Below are 17,317 nucleotides of genomic sequence, written 5' to 3'. Positions count from 1 at the left end.
GTACTTTGTCATCAGAAGACGCGCGCATGTATGGATACATAATTTGTAAAATTATCCTTTCGTGACCTGTACTGTTACTCTTGCACTAATTTATTCTGAAAATTAAGAAATATATTTGCTAGTAAAAGCACCGTTGGAAACGTTTGTGTTTGAGAAATGCAATATTCATAAGGTGTCACACAGCCAACGTGTGCATGAAACCTATGACGCCTTTGGCATTCGTCAGTGTGCAAACCTATTTGCCCCGCTGAACAATGCAGAAAGTACCATGGGTATCATGTTGTTTCATTTATTAGGCCTTGTGGGCCAGTGCCACTGGTATCATAGCACTGAAAGGAAGATACATTATTACCAGATTTATGAGGGGCACCCAGGTTTCTCTTGTTTAATCTGGTTTCTTTTTGGGCTCCTATATTCCTGGTTTTTCAAAAATAAAGGGCGCTTGAAATAAGTACTCTATTTTTCTCTTAAATTTATGCTGCACCAGAGCTCTTGTTAAGTTAAAATTGCTGAATACTTTGCAGTGCTGTAGGATATTAGAGGAAGAAAAATTGCCTTAAGTCAACATTTTAGCTTTTGTCGCGGCTAGGATGGCGTTCAGGGCACGGAATCCAGGATGGCCATCGACTACTATGTAAGGTTGTAGAAAATGAATGAAAAATGGTTTATTGAACTTAGTTACACGGCTGCAGTATGGAAGCCCAGTCCATGGAGGAGCAAGTTAAACGTCTCAGTTCAAATTGGGACCCTGTGTCCTCACTCTCGCAAAGTCCGCGCTTTTAATCCTGTCGTCTTCCCAAGGCGAGTCGACTAGGGAATCTGAAGACCGCGCAGTAGCAAATTGGCATCGTCGACTACGTTGCGATGGCACGCCCATGCTCGCAATAACGCGCAGCAACTCCGCGTCCGAAGAGACTGGTTGCAAAAGTGTGGCAACAAAGCAACCTGCGCCTCTCAGGTCGTCGACATTGTTACCCTCTTTTTCATCCTTCGCTCAGGCTGACAGGTAAAGGACATTGTGAGGGCCTCTTGTGTGACCCGTCAAAAGTTGGTGTCCACGCGGCGTTGACCTCTGGATATGCGCTGATGGATAGGTGGTGTATTGACTTGTGTAAACGTCTAATTAACTGTGACTCCCAAATCATCGTCGTTGTTTCGCCCTTTTCATCCTTTGCTCAGGTTTCCATGTAATGGTGGGCTGAGCGCCTTTCGGAGGATCCTTCAACAGACGGTGTCCACGCTACATAGACGTCTGGACAGGAGGACTGGTGGTTTGACACGTGGTCAACGTCTAATTTACGACTTTGTGGTGCTGATAATTAAAACCTTACGTATTATGAGATGTAACACCTTGTCAATTACATACACAAGTAGAAAATAAGTACAGCAAACTGGTCCATAAAGAAAAACATAAAATATAATAGTACAAGCAAAACCATGGCCGCTTCGGAAGAAACGGTAATAGTAGGAGTTGATTCTAAGAGAAATGACCTATTAAAAAACTAGATGCTAAAATCCATATTAATTATAATAACAGGATTACTTATAAATATTCCTATGAGACGAATAGAATGTCAAGCTCCACGCCAGCATTCGCTCGTGCTGTCACAGCTGGCGATGCTGTTTGGATAGACGACAGCCAAAGTACAGCTGCGAAATACGTGAAACATGTAGACGGGTCGCCAGAGGTTGTGCACTGGTTGCACAGCAGGTTGCCTTGAACTCCGGACTCATTTGACATTTACACGTGGAGCGTGGGTAAGCGTCGTTTCCTATGGCCCTGACTCGAGTTGCGGCACGGCTTGTGCTTCATACCTATAAGCACCGAAATATTCTTCACCACATGCAACTCTGAAGCTCACCATCTCCACATACCACACAATGGAAACAGACACAAGTCATCAGACGCAAGGCAAATAAATGACCAATAAGTATATGTAAATGTGAACAATTGCTTATAGGATGATATGAGTCATTTTGCCTTGTGTGGATCACTAACTGCGCCTTAACGTAATGTAAAGTCTACATTACTTGGCCCTACATATGCCCCATTTCTGTAAGAAGGACATTCCATTCCAATTTCGTCCAGCTGGCGCTCAGCCACTTGGGGTCTCTTTTTGAAAAATTGGATGTCCTTAATTATAGTACAAATATTGATTTCACGAAATACTTCTGCCGAATTTTTTTTTCGCTGCCGTAAGCACTATGCAAATTTTGTTGTAAGGTACCAAACTATGCGTCGCAAAAGGTACAGCCAATCTACCTGTTCCATCATTATGGGAGAATAACTAATTTTTCTCACGAGAATGAAGAGAGGCCTAACACCAAAAATTGGGTTGCTTAGTTATTAGTCCTTGTTAGATTTATTACGGTTCATTAAACATGGGGAAAATGGCCTAATAATTTTATTTCCAGAGAACTGGCTTCCAGAAAAAGCTGTAAATTTATGTAATAAAAGTGTTCAAGACTTGTACTCTATGCGAAAAGAATGTTTTTGAAAATATATACAGCAGTGCATAGAGATGAGGATGACCTGGCAGGAAACTCAGTTTTAGAATATGTTTAAAGGCCTACTCACCATTGAAGCGGTTTTAGTAAAATCATACCAAATACCATGTATGAGAGTACAGCGTATTGTTCTTAACCTGGTAAAGCTATATGAAAGTAGTTTTTGTGTTCAGCAAGAAAAAGATTGTATAATCTCCCACTATTCTGGAAACTTGCATCGTGGTTCGTCTTATCCACATAGCCTCTCGGCGGCCTAAACAAAACGCACGGCCTTGAGCATTCCTGAGCAGATAACGAGGAGTCTAAACTGCTTCCAAGTTAATTGCTTCATTGCTGAGTGGCTACGAGTCGCTTCAGCCAAGAGGACACTGCTGGATTACTTGTATTTACACGCATCTTGCTGTCTGCTGTAGGCCTGCTTGGCATCATCACTAGGGCTCCCAACTCCCTCGTGGACGTAGTGGGAAAATGGTGGTGGCGGAAGGCAGGGTCATTAGCCACCAGGTTGCTCCTTCAACGAATCCACGAAAGTCTTCCGATCCCTACCATGCAGCAATTTATACGAAAAATTCAGCAGTTGTCGGCGTAACATAGCTAGCAATACAAATAAAGGTAAACAATCAGGTCCTACAACACAACTAGAACCCCGACAAACGGCACTTATCTTTCTGAAAATGTAAGGAAAGACCGAAATAAATGTGCAACCCCGAGCTGTGCATGGAAACTTGGTTCAATCTGAGCTCATGCCATCAAGCTCCAAGCCTGCCATCTTAACATGTTATTGTATAAGTTTAAACCAGCTATAATTTAAGCTGCATTAATCCAAGCTCAACATCTCTTGATGTAAGTAAATAACCAAGCTAATTCAATTAACGAATCGATACGGTCTTTAATACAACAAAGTGCAAGTTGAGAATGAAGCTGGCCAACCGGGTAGTGAAAAATAGCAATATCCTTCTCTACATCTTGTTTTCATGTTTGTTTCTTGCTCTAGAATTAGAATACATCACTTTCACATTCTTGGCATTTCACGCGGCAAATTTTTATTGCATGATATATAACATTTCAGCAAGGATAATAAGGTTTCCTTTTAAAGAAAATAGTGGTTGAACAAGGAATGTCGCTGGAGCCAAAGTTCGACAAGAGGACTTTCTCCTTTCCTTGTCCGAACAGTGGTTCCAGCGCTGCGCCTTGTTCTACGGCTCTTCATCATTTCAAGTCTCCGTCTTCCAGTGTATATATGTCCTTCAATGCTGTGTCAATGAAACCCGCCGTGGTTGCTCAGTGGCTATATTGTGTTAGGCTACTGAGCACGAGGTCGCGGGATCGAATCCCGGCCACGGCGGCCGCATTTCGATGGGGGCGAAGTGCGAAAACACCCGTGTACTTAGATTTAGGGGCACGTTAAAGAACTCCAGGTGGTCGAAATTTCCGGAGTCCTCCACTACGGCGTGCCTCATAATCAGAAAGTGGTTTTGGCACGTAAAACCCCATAATTTTTTTTGTCAATGAAATCGTAATAACAGAGAATGAATAAACGTAGTCGAGGAGAGATTTGGACTTATCGGTAGATAACGGCAGAGTAACCGTACAATATTGAGACACGGACAAAGGAAGCCTGTTTGTGTTGTATCCTCCAGCCTTGTCTATTCTTCCCATAATTAAACTGTCGCTATGTAAACCCTTGACACAACAATAATATAACGACTGAAGACAGCAATGAGGACACAAAAATTACCACGACTAACACCAATCTGCTAAGTAGATATGCCAAAGTTCCTGCTACGATTTGTCTCACCCATAACGTGCTGTATAAGATGGCTACTTCCTGTGGCTGTTGCCACCTCTTGAATACCTAAAATAAAATAAACTTTAGGATCACGAAATTATACACGACAACAGCAGTGGAGAAGTAGGTGACACACAACATTGTTTCGTACATGGTTATCTGTGATACACGACAGACGAAATTTTTTGGCGTAAATTAGTAAACGAAAACACCACAAATATGTATATTTTACTCAACGTTCTAACAGTTTCTTGGTAAATAAAAAAGGCATTTCTACATGCAAGGAGCAGAATAGCAAATAGCCTTCCACTTTCACAACAATATATCTTACAACAATTAAGCCAACTACAGTTGTATCTACTTAAAACTATTATATGCATATTACAATAGCCAATGCAAGATTAACTTGAGTTCATATGCAACACACTAGAATCAACGACTTTGCAACGGACTGATTTCTGCTTGCCAAATATAAGTGCTAGCATACATATACAAAGGAAAGGATCCTTTTTTCCACAATACACAAGACACAAAATAACATTCCAGTAATAGTATTACAAATTTCCCACAGAACACACCCAGGTTTTGTAAGCTTAGTAGGTTTTACTATTATAAAGGTTGCAGTAATTTCAGCCTTTAAAATATTAACAGAGAAAATAAGACCCCCAAAATAATAAGTTATATTGCGACTTCAATTGTCAGTCAATTTGTTTCTAACATGCCGCCAAATACACATTGAATATATGTTGCTTCGGCGCTTAAAGCGTTATGCCTATTACGTTTGTGCATGGAGCCGTTTTACCTCTACAAAATTTCTGTGCTGCCACATCGCCCTACATCTCATACGGCCATGTAATACTTTAAATTATTCTTCGTAATATACCTGAAGCGCTATAACCAATCTTAAAAACACGCAAGCTGTCTTCATTGTTTGCGACGACCTGTCATCAGCAACGAATATCACACTGGTGCTACTATTTTCTCTTCAATTGAAAATAACTGAGGATTTTTCGATGCGACAGGCCGCTCGTCAACGGGATGGGTAAGAAGTTTTTCTGCCGGCAGCACAGCTTTGTTATAATTTCAGATGCTTTTGTGAGGCCTCTGTTTGCCAGTACTACAGTAGCATGCATCCGAGCGCGTGTGCCTACGAAGCGTAAGAGAACTACCAAGAGAAATGTCGCGCAATATGTGGCCACACCGGAAGGGACTAGTGCGTGCCGTTTGTAAACTCGAAGAAAAGCTGATATGCTTACCCGAGCCGTTAAGAGAAAAATGGCACACGTCACTCCCAGCTGGTAGGCTTTCGTATGCATGTGGCCATCTGCGTGCGTTACGATCTCTCACAATGAAAGACGCAGTACAAGCCAGAACACTTCGGGTGCTTGTCACGGTCGGGCGAGCCACACTTGCTCGACGTAGGCAAAGACGAAATCGGCGACACGCTGCTACTGGCGGTCCTTGTCATCGGAATCACATAGAACGGAAGCGAGTTCCCATGGCGATTTGCCCTAACCTCCGGTTGCACTCGCTCTTGACGGAGCGCTTTCAGAACCATTCAACAACGCTAGCGTGTACGCGCATGATGCATCAAAACTGCAAAATGGCGCTATGCTTTCGATGGCTTCGGCTTTGGATCATTTTGCATACACATTACACATGCCCTAGTTTCGGTTTTCGTTCATTGCGTTGTCAAAAAATTGTTTCGCTCACTGATAATTTTGCGTTCCGTACATAATGTGCGCGATTGAAACAGCCATGAATTTAAACATGCGCCATCAGGTGGCCGCTACGCTCACCTTACGGAAGCAAAATTTGCTTGTCCGAGTCTGTTTACATCTGAAATATATATCGTTGGGTTTCTTGAGCGTGCTCTAAGTGTGTCAAAGAAGTGGTGTATCGAGCTTAGTTTGCTTAACTCCAACGGTGGGGCTGCACTCGATCTCTATCAACTGCAGTTTGCACTGACGTAAAGTATATCTGTAAAGGCGCCCATGTTACAGTGTAATTTAGTGCACATGAAGCGGAAAACACTCCTGCATTTCCGCGACGAGTTCTTGCGTATGTGTATGTGGGCGTAGTCATTTGGAACAGATTTAGCCGCACCTTTTTGAGGCAGATCGTTCACTGCTGGCTCAAGGCGTGAAGAACAAACGGGCTTGGTTCTGAACAAAATTTTCTCATTTATTGTGGTATCAGTTATATGGAAAAGAACCGGCGAAATTTATCCGTGGACGCGGCCATGAGCTAGCGTTTAATGTTCAAGCGCGATCAGACCCGGTCTCTCGCCGTTGGCTCTGCGCGTGAAAGGAAGTGTTCGAGGGCGAGCTGAGATGTATAATGTTTGATGGGCACCCCATCTACGTATAGGAGGTCACGTGATAAAACGCGAGACGCCGGGAAGGGAGGCGCGGTTTAGCACGCTTCTCCTCCTCTAACCGCTCTTCTAACTCGGCCTTGCTCCATCCTCGCCCTGTCTTTGCAAGTTGGAGGTAATCTCTGATGGCTGCAAAGCTGGAATGAGCCGAGGTAGTGTACTTTCAACTTTCGGAGGCGCGTTGAAGAAAGAGGCGGCAGAAGCGTTCGTTCCCCTCTGGTAGCGCCTTTCATCACGCCAACGTCGCAACAGCGAGTGTTAGGGGTTATTCAGTTAGATCTGTTCATGTTTGCGCGTGCCCGCGGGACCGCATGCTTGCTAATTTAATTTGTAAGCGAATGTTTAGTGCAATTTACACAGCCGATTAACTACCAACCTTGCTTCGCGTAGTTGTTTAATATATTTCTGTGGCTCTGAAAACTTCGCCTTTAAGGCGAGACTCTGACATATTTGCTTTTAGGTTTCTGAGTGTGCTCAAAAGCAGTGTTGTGTACGCTAACGTTTGATTCTCGTCGCAGAGGGCAACGCAATGTGGTAGTCCAGTGGCCATGGCGTTGCGCTGCTGAGCTCTATGTGAAGGGTCCAATAACAGCCGTGTTCTAATTCTAATTCTAATGAGGGCAGAATACAAAAATGTTCGCATACCATGCACTCCGTCCACGGAAATGTAGCCGAGCGGCTGAAAATTACTCTCCTGTTTGTCATTACCCTGTGCCTCATAGAAATATCTTAGTTTTGGCACGTAAACCCTCAAAATGACATTTTAGGTAGCGGAACTATACTTTCAATCGGCACTGTTGAGTGCGTGAACTGAACTTACATTGTTGTTGCTGTGCTCTGTTTCATAGCCGATCCTTTTTTTGTGCACTTACTTGTGATCAGAACCCAGTGTCACAAACTCAGGTCTTCCTTAGCGCGGGAAACCAGATATCTCTTAAGCGTGTGAGATATCAACCAACACGGTCAAGGAAACCAATATTTGGAGTTCGATGTCATTGCGGAACATGAGAAGGACGAATGAGTGAGACACTGCATTACAACCAGGATATAAACCGAGAGGGTCTGCTTAAGCCAAAAGCAAGCATAAAGCTGGAATAAATTATCTGGTATTTCTTCTTCTACATTATAATCTTTTAATTGCCAAGACTCATCTCGAGTTACAAATCACTCGCGACTTTCCACGACGACGCTTCGCAAGCCATGGCGAGTCAATTGACTCATGGAGAAGGGTTGGCCATTATTTCGTGACACTAGTCACACAAAAAGGGGGTCTAAGTAAAAAAAAAGAGAGTCAAGTTCCTGTGACTTACTTGCGACTCCTTTTTTTCTCAGAGTGTGCAGAGCTGCGTATCGTACACGCATATCTTCCTATTATCAAATATGCTAGGCGGGAGAATCTTGGTGCGGACGGGATAATCTTGGAAGAAGGAGAATCTTGGTACCGTAGCCCACTCGGATGAAATTCAGTGTAGCAAGGCTGAGGCCGCGTTATTCTAAAGAAAAAGGCGTTTAGGAGTGGCTGTAGATGTTATGCACGTTGCCGATAAAATATTAGAGCGGCACTTGCGTGAATAGCGCAAGAATCAGCCTTCAGAATCAACAAATATAATGCGTCAGGAGGCAGCACATCTTTGGAGCAGTTGGCAATAATACAAGTGGAGAGGCATCTACGCAAGCTTCATCGTTGGCCACATCATTGCTCTTGACTATAAAGAAGCCATCAGTGGAGTTTCATAGGATGCTACATTGCAGCAAGCTGATGGATATCGCCCTGTTTATTTATGTAATGTGTGCTACAACAAATCTTGCAACAAAAGTGCGTAAGATATGCATCCATTTCTGATGCAACTACATGAAACAAGTTTACCCAGAGCTGAAGTACGCAACTGCAAAGTAGTTGAAACTGCGACTCGTCATGCAAGTGCGAAATAATGGAGAACACAGCTAAATAATATCGCGATTGTACAAAACATAATATACAACTTGAGAGTTTGCAGTTACACCCGAAAAAGGTCTGTGAAATGAAATTGATAAGTCGGCAATAGTTGCACAGCTGCGAGACTACTTGCACTCCGGTGCAAGCAATGCCAAGGTCACTTATCAACTTTGCGTCTAAACAACCTTTATTGTTGCTTCTTATTTGCATCCTTTTTGTCTGCTGCTTCCATGAAAACGAGAAGAGAGAGTACAGGACATACGCACGGCTGTTAGGAAGACAAATCTGGGGACACTGGCCAGGGTCCTTATATTCATGAAATAGTCAAGTTAAATATGGAGCTTTGTACTGTCAAAGGAAAGTGTCATTCTATTTGTGTTCGATGGGCTAAGGCCATCCGCATACAGGAAGATCAGTTCATGGCGTGCCGCTCTTGATGAGCTACTTCTTCACAGGTTTGTTATTCTTTCTATTAAATGTAACGGAGAACAAAAGAATTATTTTTACGTGAACGTGTAATAAGAAAAAGATCCATAAGGGAATGTTCGTAGATATTGTACGCATAGAGTGACAAGCGATACAAGACTGTGGAGAAGGTAATAAGAAGGTAATGGAGTCTATGGATTATGGAGAAGATAATAACAACTAACACTGCCCCTGGCATCGATGATTCAAAGTACATACCAGGGTTCGCCATTGATAAATATTCCCGAAGTCTGAAAGCGCGCTTTCGTTATAGAAGTATGTATTTCTTCTTAAAATGCCGTTTAAATACAAGATCACCCCAATAGAGACGGTCTAAAGTGGTATATGTTAATAGAGCTTTAGACAATATTCAACATTACACTGTCTCGCTGCACTGCAGGTAGATACAACATCAGGAAACTAAACGAAGCTGCCTGGGATATGTACCAACGGTACGGGCCCGTAGTAGGGGAGCAACTTCCTGGAAGGCGCATCCTTGTGCATCTCTTCAGCGCGGATGACATTCGGACTTTGTACCAAGAGGAGGGAAGGACACCATACCGCATGGGAGCACTGCCGTTCAAGCTGTACCACACGGAGAGGAAGGAGTACTTTGCAAACGCTGGCATCCTCAATGCGTGAGAATATTCGCTGATGCCTCGCAATTATCTCTGGAGCCTTAACAGAGCATATAGATTTCAATACGTCGAGATTTATATCGTAAGATTGTAACACAATAACGTACCAGCCGACCAGTTTTCTAGAATAGTATAAAGAAAGCAAGATGATAATGGATAAAAGCAGGAATGCTATCTGGCGCAAAAACCAATTAGGAACTAAGATTTTTTAGCTTCTACGATATACTGTTGTTCGACGGCGCTTACGCGATTGCAGTGAGTAAAGTTACGCACCTGAAGCGATTCCAACTACTTAAAGTTCTAAAAAAATATGTTCTAAAAGTATGCGATGATTTCTTAGACAAATGAATGTCTAGGAGAATATACGTGTGTTTACCGGCCCAATTAACAAAGAATTCCGAGCAACGCATCAGTTGCAAAGAAACCATAACTCTACCATATGTGAGGGCGCTACAACCTAGCTACTTTTCGCAATAATATTTTGTTATTTTCTGCAGTCGCTGGTGCGTTTCCCTTCCAAGGAGCTATGTTAAAACACTGGTATTACTGTAGCAAGGCAAATCAGCTCAAAAAGAGTCCTACCTAAACGGTTCCTGATTTCCTTCAGTAATGGTCAACTATCCCCGCCAGGTTACCAGCATGCTTGGACACTTTTCTGGACATGCGGACGTTCGTACATGCCTGTCACATTACAAGCGGAACCGCGAGAAAAGCGCAAAGTGCGAAATCAGTGCGGGCACGGTTGCAGCTGCGACCGAACCGGCGGTGCGCGGTAGCACGGTGATTGTGATGATGACGATCGCCGTGATTTCGCGACGATGAGCAACGCAGTTTCCTTGCGAGACTGGGTTGTTTTACGAAGCGTACGTAGCTGTCTGCGTTATCATCGAGAAGTCTATGTAGCGCCGTGCTGCTTTACTATTAGTTGTCTTTGGAAACTAACACCGAAGAAATTTGCATGTTCTTTCGAAAATTAAACAACCTGTAATATAATAAAGTTAGCATGTTAATGTTTATAACGAGGAATGGATTGCAGTAAATATTCGCCGCACTATAGAGTAAGAGAGTCCAGATGACACGTTTCAAAATGGTAGGCGATAACATAATGCGAAAGTTTGTCAACAGCAACAATGCACCAATAACTTTACTGTAGTCTGCTTTACTTTGTTATTATTTCGCGAGAACTCAAGTAAATTTTTTGTGTTGCCTCAACGAGCGACCGCGAGCAGTGGCACATTTTTGGCCAAATAAATAAATGCATGTTTACTAGCGCAAAAAAAAAAAATGACAGACGTTAAACGTGTGCCATTTTGTTGCCCTAGTAAGCATTAAAACAGAAACTAACTGGCCGAACTTATTAGCCTTAGTAAATCCAAGAAGGCAGGAGCGCGTCTCCTGGCGTTAGAGAGAGCATAGGCGCCATCCAGTGATGAGGCGGCGCCACTGAGTAGCAGTGGATGGATGGATTGATGGAAGGTGAGAGTTTCCACTTTGTAACGGGGCGATGGAAGTTGCCACCATGCTCAGCTTTTTGTTTAACCGTGTTGAAAGTCATTAAAATTCACCATTTCTTTAAATACGTCTTCCTACACTTTTAACCTTGTGCCACCTCTGCTTTTGAGCCACCAATCTTCCAATCGCTTTTTGCTAATTTCCACCGCATACTTATTTACACGACTGTTGTTATCTCTAAATCCTAGGGCCTCAGGAAGCGTGAATGTGCCCGCATCGACATCGGGATGGATACCATCACATTTTAGCATGAGGTGTTCTATTGGTTCTACAGATTTACCACACACAGTGCATATGTGTTCTTCGCTAAATTTATTTTTATAGCTGCGCGTTCTAAGACATCCTGACCTAGCTTCACAGAATAGGGCACTGCATCTTGAGTTATGATAAAACGCTTCCTTCCTGATCTACTGTTTCAAGTATCAATATAGTTCAACACTATGCTTCTTTTTCATTGAATTTAGACAATTTTTACCTTCCGCGTTTTTAACTGTCGTTTAATGCTCTGTCTTCCTCCGTCCTCGTGTCTGGCATACTTACTGGTTAGCTTCATAGTTCTTTTCCGCTATTGTGAGTCAATGCTCTTTCTGTATAGGAATTTAAATACCTTAGCTGCCCATCTGTTATCGGGCAATTCCCTGAGGCGTTTTTCGTATAGGATTTTACTCTGAGCTTCACGTACTTCGAACGATGCCCAGCCCATCTCCCCCTGTACTGCCTCGTTTGTGGCTTTCCCGTCGGCATCTAGTGCTAATCTTCCAACAGCTCTCTGATTTAATTCTAGTCTCGACTGAACTTCTGCCCTTAAGCACAGGGCTGTATTCCCGAAAGTAAGCCCCGGCACCATTATTCCTTTCCAAATACCTCTCAGCACTTAATACCTGTTGTACCCCCCCAATGCCCTATGTTTCATTATCCCGTCATCTCTTCGCTCTTTTGCAATGAGAGACTGTTCGTCCTTTTCCGTGCACATCTACCCTTTTCTTTATCCATACCCTAACATATTTGTATTCGGCCACTAGGGGTATTTCATGGCATTGTATTGTAAGCTCCTGATGAGTTGTAAACCTAGAGTGTTTCCTTGGTCTCCACAATAATTAACCAGAGTTTGCAAATCTTCCTGGCTGTCTGCTAACAGTACAATATCGTCCGCATAAGTTAAACCCGGTAGGCGTTGCTCAACAACTTTTCTGCCTAATCTGTACGACAGATTATACCTTATATTGCTTCCTTGTAGGCTTATTTCCATGCGTATTACATAAATCATGAACACCAGCGGTGACAGAGGACAACCTTGCCCTGATCATTTGTGTACCTCTACAGTTGTCGTACTCTTAATTCCTTCCCATGTTATTTCAGCATTATTTTCTCGATATATTGCCTGTAGGAAATCAATTACCTGCTGACCGATTCCTCCGTCTTTTAACATGTTCCACAGGAGTTCCCTGTTCACGTTGTCGTATGCACCACTTATGTCCAGGAAGGATAAATACAAAGGTCTATTTTCCGCCTTAGCTATGTATATGCACGGGGTAAGCACGAACAGGCTATCATCTAAGCGCCTAACACTTCTGAACCCGTTATGAAGTTCTCCGAGTATTCTATTGCTTTCTACCCATGACTACATTTTTAATTTCACCGCCTGCATTGCCAGCCTGTATAGCTGTTATCGTAATTGGTCGGAAGGATTTTACGTTCGTCTTATCGCCTTTCCGTTTATAAATCAAATTCATTTTACTCGGTTTCCAGCTATGTGGAATTTGCTTATTTATTACGACGCCCTCCAATGCCTTTATGAGCGTTTCCTTGCTTCTTGGGCCAAGTTCATTAATAAACATGATTGGAATTTCGCCTACACCTGCCGACGTGCATTTGGGAACATTTGCTTCACCTTTTTCCAGCTAAGATAAATCACTTCTAAGCTGTTTTCTATTGTGCTATCCTGTGTTGGTCCCTAATTTGGGGCGATTACCCTACGGTCTTTCCTAAATGACTAAGTTATAACTGAACCAATGTCACAGCGTCATCTCCCTCTAAACATTTTCCCTCGGCATCGTTAATATGTTCCTGATTCTGTGATTCGCCTTACACAGACAGCTTATATTATTCCAGAATTTTCTTGACACCCCCTTAGTAGCATCGCGAATTTGCAGAGGACTGCTTTATTTTAGGCTAGACGAGGACCTGCACTTGTTGTTTCTTTTGGCAAAAAGATTCCATTTTTGGCCTATTTCCTCTTTAGATAACTGCGCCCTCTTTGCTTCTCAGTGTTCCCGTGATGCCAACTGTTGTTGTTGGATGGCTTCCATAATTTCCTTATTCCACCAACTTCGTGGCTTCCTCTTTCCTCATCGGTGGTTTACTCATTTTATTCTTTTATTTTTTACTAATGAGTAGCTCTAACTGACTATAGTCCCAATTTTCCATGGGATCTTTCAATATTGCTTCCTCTATGCCGGCCGCTATTTGAGCTATTTGTTCATTTAATTTTGCGTACTCTTTTTGACTTCCCTGAATTTCTCTTTTGAGAAGGGCTCCCAGCGGTAAACTAATACGCTTATCATCACTTCCGAGTCTGTACTTCCCCTCTTCGTCTATTTCCATTATTTAGAGCTTGCTATACATCCCCTACGACACTAAGCAGTAGTCAATGGTAGTTTCCCTTTTACGAGGTTCCCACGTGATTTGGCCCTCACACTTGGTTTCTCTATTTACTATAACTAGGTTGTGTCGCTCACAGAAATCTAGCATCAACTTCCCGTTACAATCGATGTTTCCATCTAGATCCTCGATGTGGCAATTCATGTCACCCACCAGAATAATATCGGCACCGTCTCAAACTGATTTATATCGTCATTGAGACACTTCACTAGATCCTTGTTCCCTTGCCTGCATTTGTCCCCTATCCCTAAATAAACTACTCCTAGCCATGTCTTTCTACTGACAATTGTACCTGATACCCAGACATGTTCTTTACAAGTTGACTTTATTCTTTGCGAATTTGTTCCTTGATGTATCAGCATACGTACTCCTCCTCCATTCCTCTCCATTGTTGTTCTGTTGCTCCCTTCCCAGACGTAGGCCTCAATAAACGGTGGGCCTTCTAGATTCCTGAGATGTGTTTCGCATAGCGCGTATACACCTACATATTCGTCCTTTACTGCTGTTCTATTTCTAACCACTTCGCTCTCTTTCTACCGCCTTGCATGTCAATGTAGCTGATCCTGGTGGCAAATTTCATTTTTGTAGTTTTGTTCCTAGACCTCCTAGTAGCCATTTTATTGGCGTCCGCCTCTATTGTTGCAATTGCTACGCTGTTTCTACTTACCCCTACGCCCTGAGCCGCAGTGGACCCGCGCTGCCCGCAGTGGATAGATGGATGGATGTGGATGGATGTTATGCGCATCCCCTTTGAAACGGGGCGGTGGGTTGCGCCACCAAGCTCTTGCTAATATACTGCCTAATGTCCTACCTAGGTTAAACAATAAAAAAACGAATCACTCCCTCAACCAAATTTTCTGATCCCCTATTGCGAACTGTGCTTTTGTACCTCTCCGTTTTTTGTCGTTTCCCTACTTCCACCAATCCTCCAATCGCCTCTTACTAATTTCTCTTTCGGACATGTTTACTTTTCCACTGTACTCGCTGAACCCAAGGGCTTCAAGGAGGCCAGTGGTGCCTAAATCGACCGCTGGGTAGACGTCTTCACATTTTAATAAAACATGCTCCATAGTTCCCCTAGCTTTACCGCAGCAAGTACATGCTTCTTCTTCCGTCTTATATCTCGCTTTATAGGTGCGTGTTCTAAGGCATCCCGATCTCGCTTCGAAAAGTAATGAGCTTCTGTTTGAGATATCATACATTTTTTTTTCTTTCCTGATTTCGTATTTTCCCTCTTAAGTAGTTACTCATGGCAGGCTTCTTTTCCATTGCCGCCACCCATGAGATTATTTCAGCCTCTCTGACTTTCCGCTTGACGTTCATTGTTGCTGTGTTGCCCAGCCTATAGGCCGCATACTTGCTAGTAAGCTTCCTAGTTCTTTTCCTGCACTGTGAATCAATGTTTTACCTGTACAGATATGTCACCACTCTCCCAGCCGATCTGCTTTCTTCCATATCCCCCTCAGTCGTTCTTCATACTCAATTTCACTGCGAGCTTCCCCCACTTCAAAATTAGTCCAGCCCATATCACCCTGCACAGCTTCATTTGCAGTCTTCCCGTGAGCAGCCAATGCGAGGCGACCCCACTGACCATTGGTTCCCATCGGGTCCTAATTGTAACCCTGATTTAAAGTAAACAACCGCATTTCCAAAAGTCAGTCCTGGAACCATTACACCTTTCCACATACCACGGAGCAGCTAGTACCTGTTGTATCCCCATAGCGCTTTTTGCTTTCATTATGGCTGCATTTCTCTTCCATATATCTTGCCTTCGTTTATACATATACCAAGGTATTTATATTCTGTTACCGGAGGTATTTCGTGGCCCTGTATCGCCACTGTCTTTTCAATGTTTTCATTGAGTACCACAACACCTGATTTTCTAACACAAGATTTCAAATCTAAATTGTCGCCTTCCTGTCCACAGATATTAGCCAGACGTTGCAAATCTCTTTGCTTGTTAGCTAGCAACACAGTGTCGTCCCCATAAAGTAAACCTGAAAGCTGCTGCTCTACTACTGTACCCGTCTGTTTGTATGAGAAATTACAGCCGATATTACTTCCTTCTAGCGCCCTCTCCATCCCCACCATGTACATCATAAACAGCAGTGGGGACAAAGGGCACCTCTGCCTCTGTCCAATGTTGATATGAACTTTCTCCTCGCTCCTTATCCATTACCATTCAATGCAAACGGTATTTTCTAGGTAAAGCTCTCTCAAAAGCTGTAGACAATCGTCCCCTAAGCCTTCCCCTTCCAGAACATCCCACAAAATGTTCCGGTGTACGTTGTCATAGGCTCCTGTAATGTCTAAAAGGCCACATATAACGGTTTGCTTTCTACTTTTGATATTTCAATACACTGAGTAAGAACAAATAAGTTATCACCTAAACGCCTGCCTATTATGAAGCCATTCAGAAGTTCTGCCAAAATTCCATTATTCTCGGCGCATGTTTGAAGCTTTAATTTGAGTGCCTGCATTGCTAGCCTGTATATTACCGATGTAATGGTCAACGGTCTATACGAGTGAATTCAATGTTCCTGCCCCTTACCTTTATAAATTGAATTCATTCTACTTTGTTGCCAACTGTCTGGTATTCGTCTATCTTCTGAAGCTTCTCTCACTGCTTTCATCAGAGCTTCCCTACTTTTTGGCTCTATTTCATTACTCAGCCTAACGAGAACCTCGCCTAGGCCTATGGCTGTGCGCTTATGAATTTTCTGTTCAGCCTTCTTTCAGTTGAAATTTGTCAGCACCAGCTCCTTTTCCACCTGGGTCTCTTTCATGCTCTTTCTTTCTTCAAATGCAACCTCGTCATTGCCTTGGAAAGATTCGACTGTTATTTTTCGGATGTAATTTATTGCCGCTTCTCCTAGCAGCCTGTTTTGATCTTCGTCTGGGATATGTCGTTGTATTGTTGTTGACTTCATGCCTAATAAGTTTATGTGCTTCCAAAATATTCTAGGTACGGCGTTCTTTTTCTCACGTATTTGTGAACACCAACATTCACTTTCACCTTTCAATTTTGTTTGCTGCTGTATTAGTACCATAGACATTTTCTCCTATTTCCCCTTTACTGGTTCTTCAGCCTACGGCAACTGCGCCTTCTGTGCCTGCCTGTGCTCTTGGTATGCTTTAAGTCGTTTGGCGATCGCGTCTGGTATCTCCCTGTTCCACCATCTTCTCGCTTTTTTTTTCCTTTCCAGCGAATGTGTTGTTTCTCTCTCCGTATTCCTGTCGTTATAACACTGAGCTCACCATATTCCCATTCTTTACTTGGACATTTGTCAAGTTCTCCCTCAATTCTAATAACTATATTTGCTATTTATTCAGCGTACAAATCTGGACTGGCTATTTTGCGCTCCTTGCTCTCTTTCCCAACTACATGTCCAATTTTCAAGATCATGCGGCTATGGTCACTCCATATGCTG

The 17,317-nt window shown here is 43.0% G+C and overlaps 1 protein-coding gene across 1 annotated transcript in view; it reads left to right on the top strand.

The window, feature by feature from the left end:
• Window positions 1-17,317, top strand: part of LOC142564195 (putative cytochrome P450 301a1, mitochondrial) — a 208,962-nt gene that overhangs the window by 46,986 nt on the left and 144,659 nt on the right. The window contains exon 2 of the mRNA XM_075675099.1: window positions 9,476-9,713. Coding sequence (XP_075531214.1) covers window positions 9,476-9,713 — 238 coding nt within the window. The remainder of the gene's footprint in view (window positions 1-9,475; window positions 9,714-17,317) is intronic.

Source organism: Dermacentor variabilis, chromosome 11 (assembly GCF_050947875.1).
Source record: "Dermacentor variabilis isolate Ectoservices chromosome 11, ASM5094787v1, whole genome shotgun sequence".
NCBI lineage: Eukaryota > Metazoa > Arthropoda > Arachnida > Ixodida > Ixodidae > Dermacentor > Dermacentor variabilis.
Note: the sequence above shows the minus strand (reverse complement) of the source record. Positions and strands in the feature narration are given on the sequence as shown.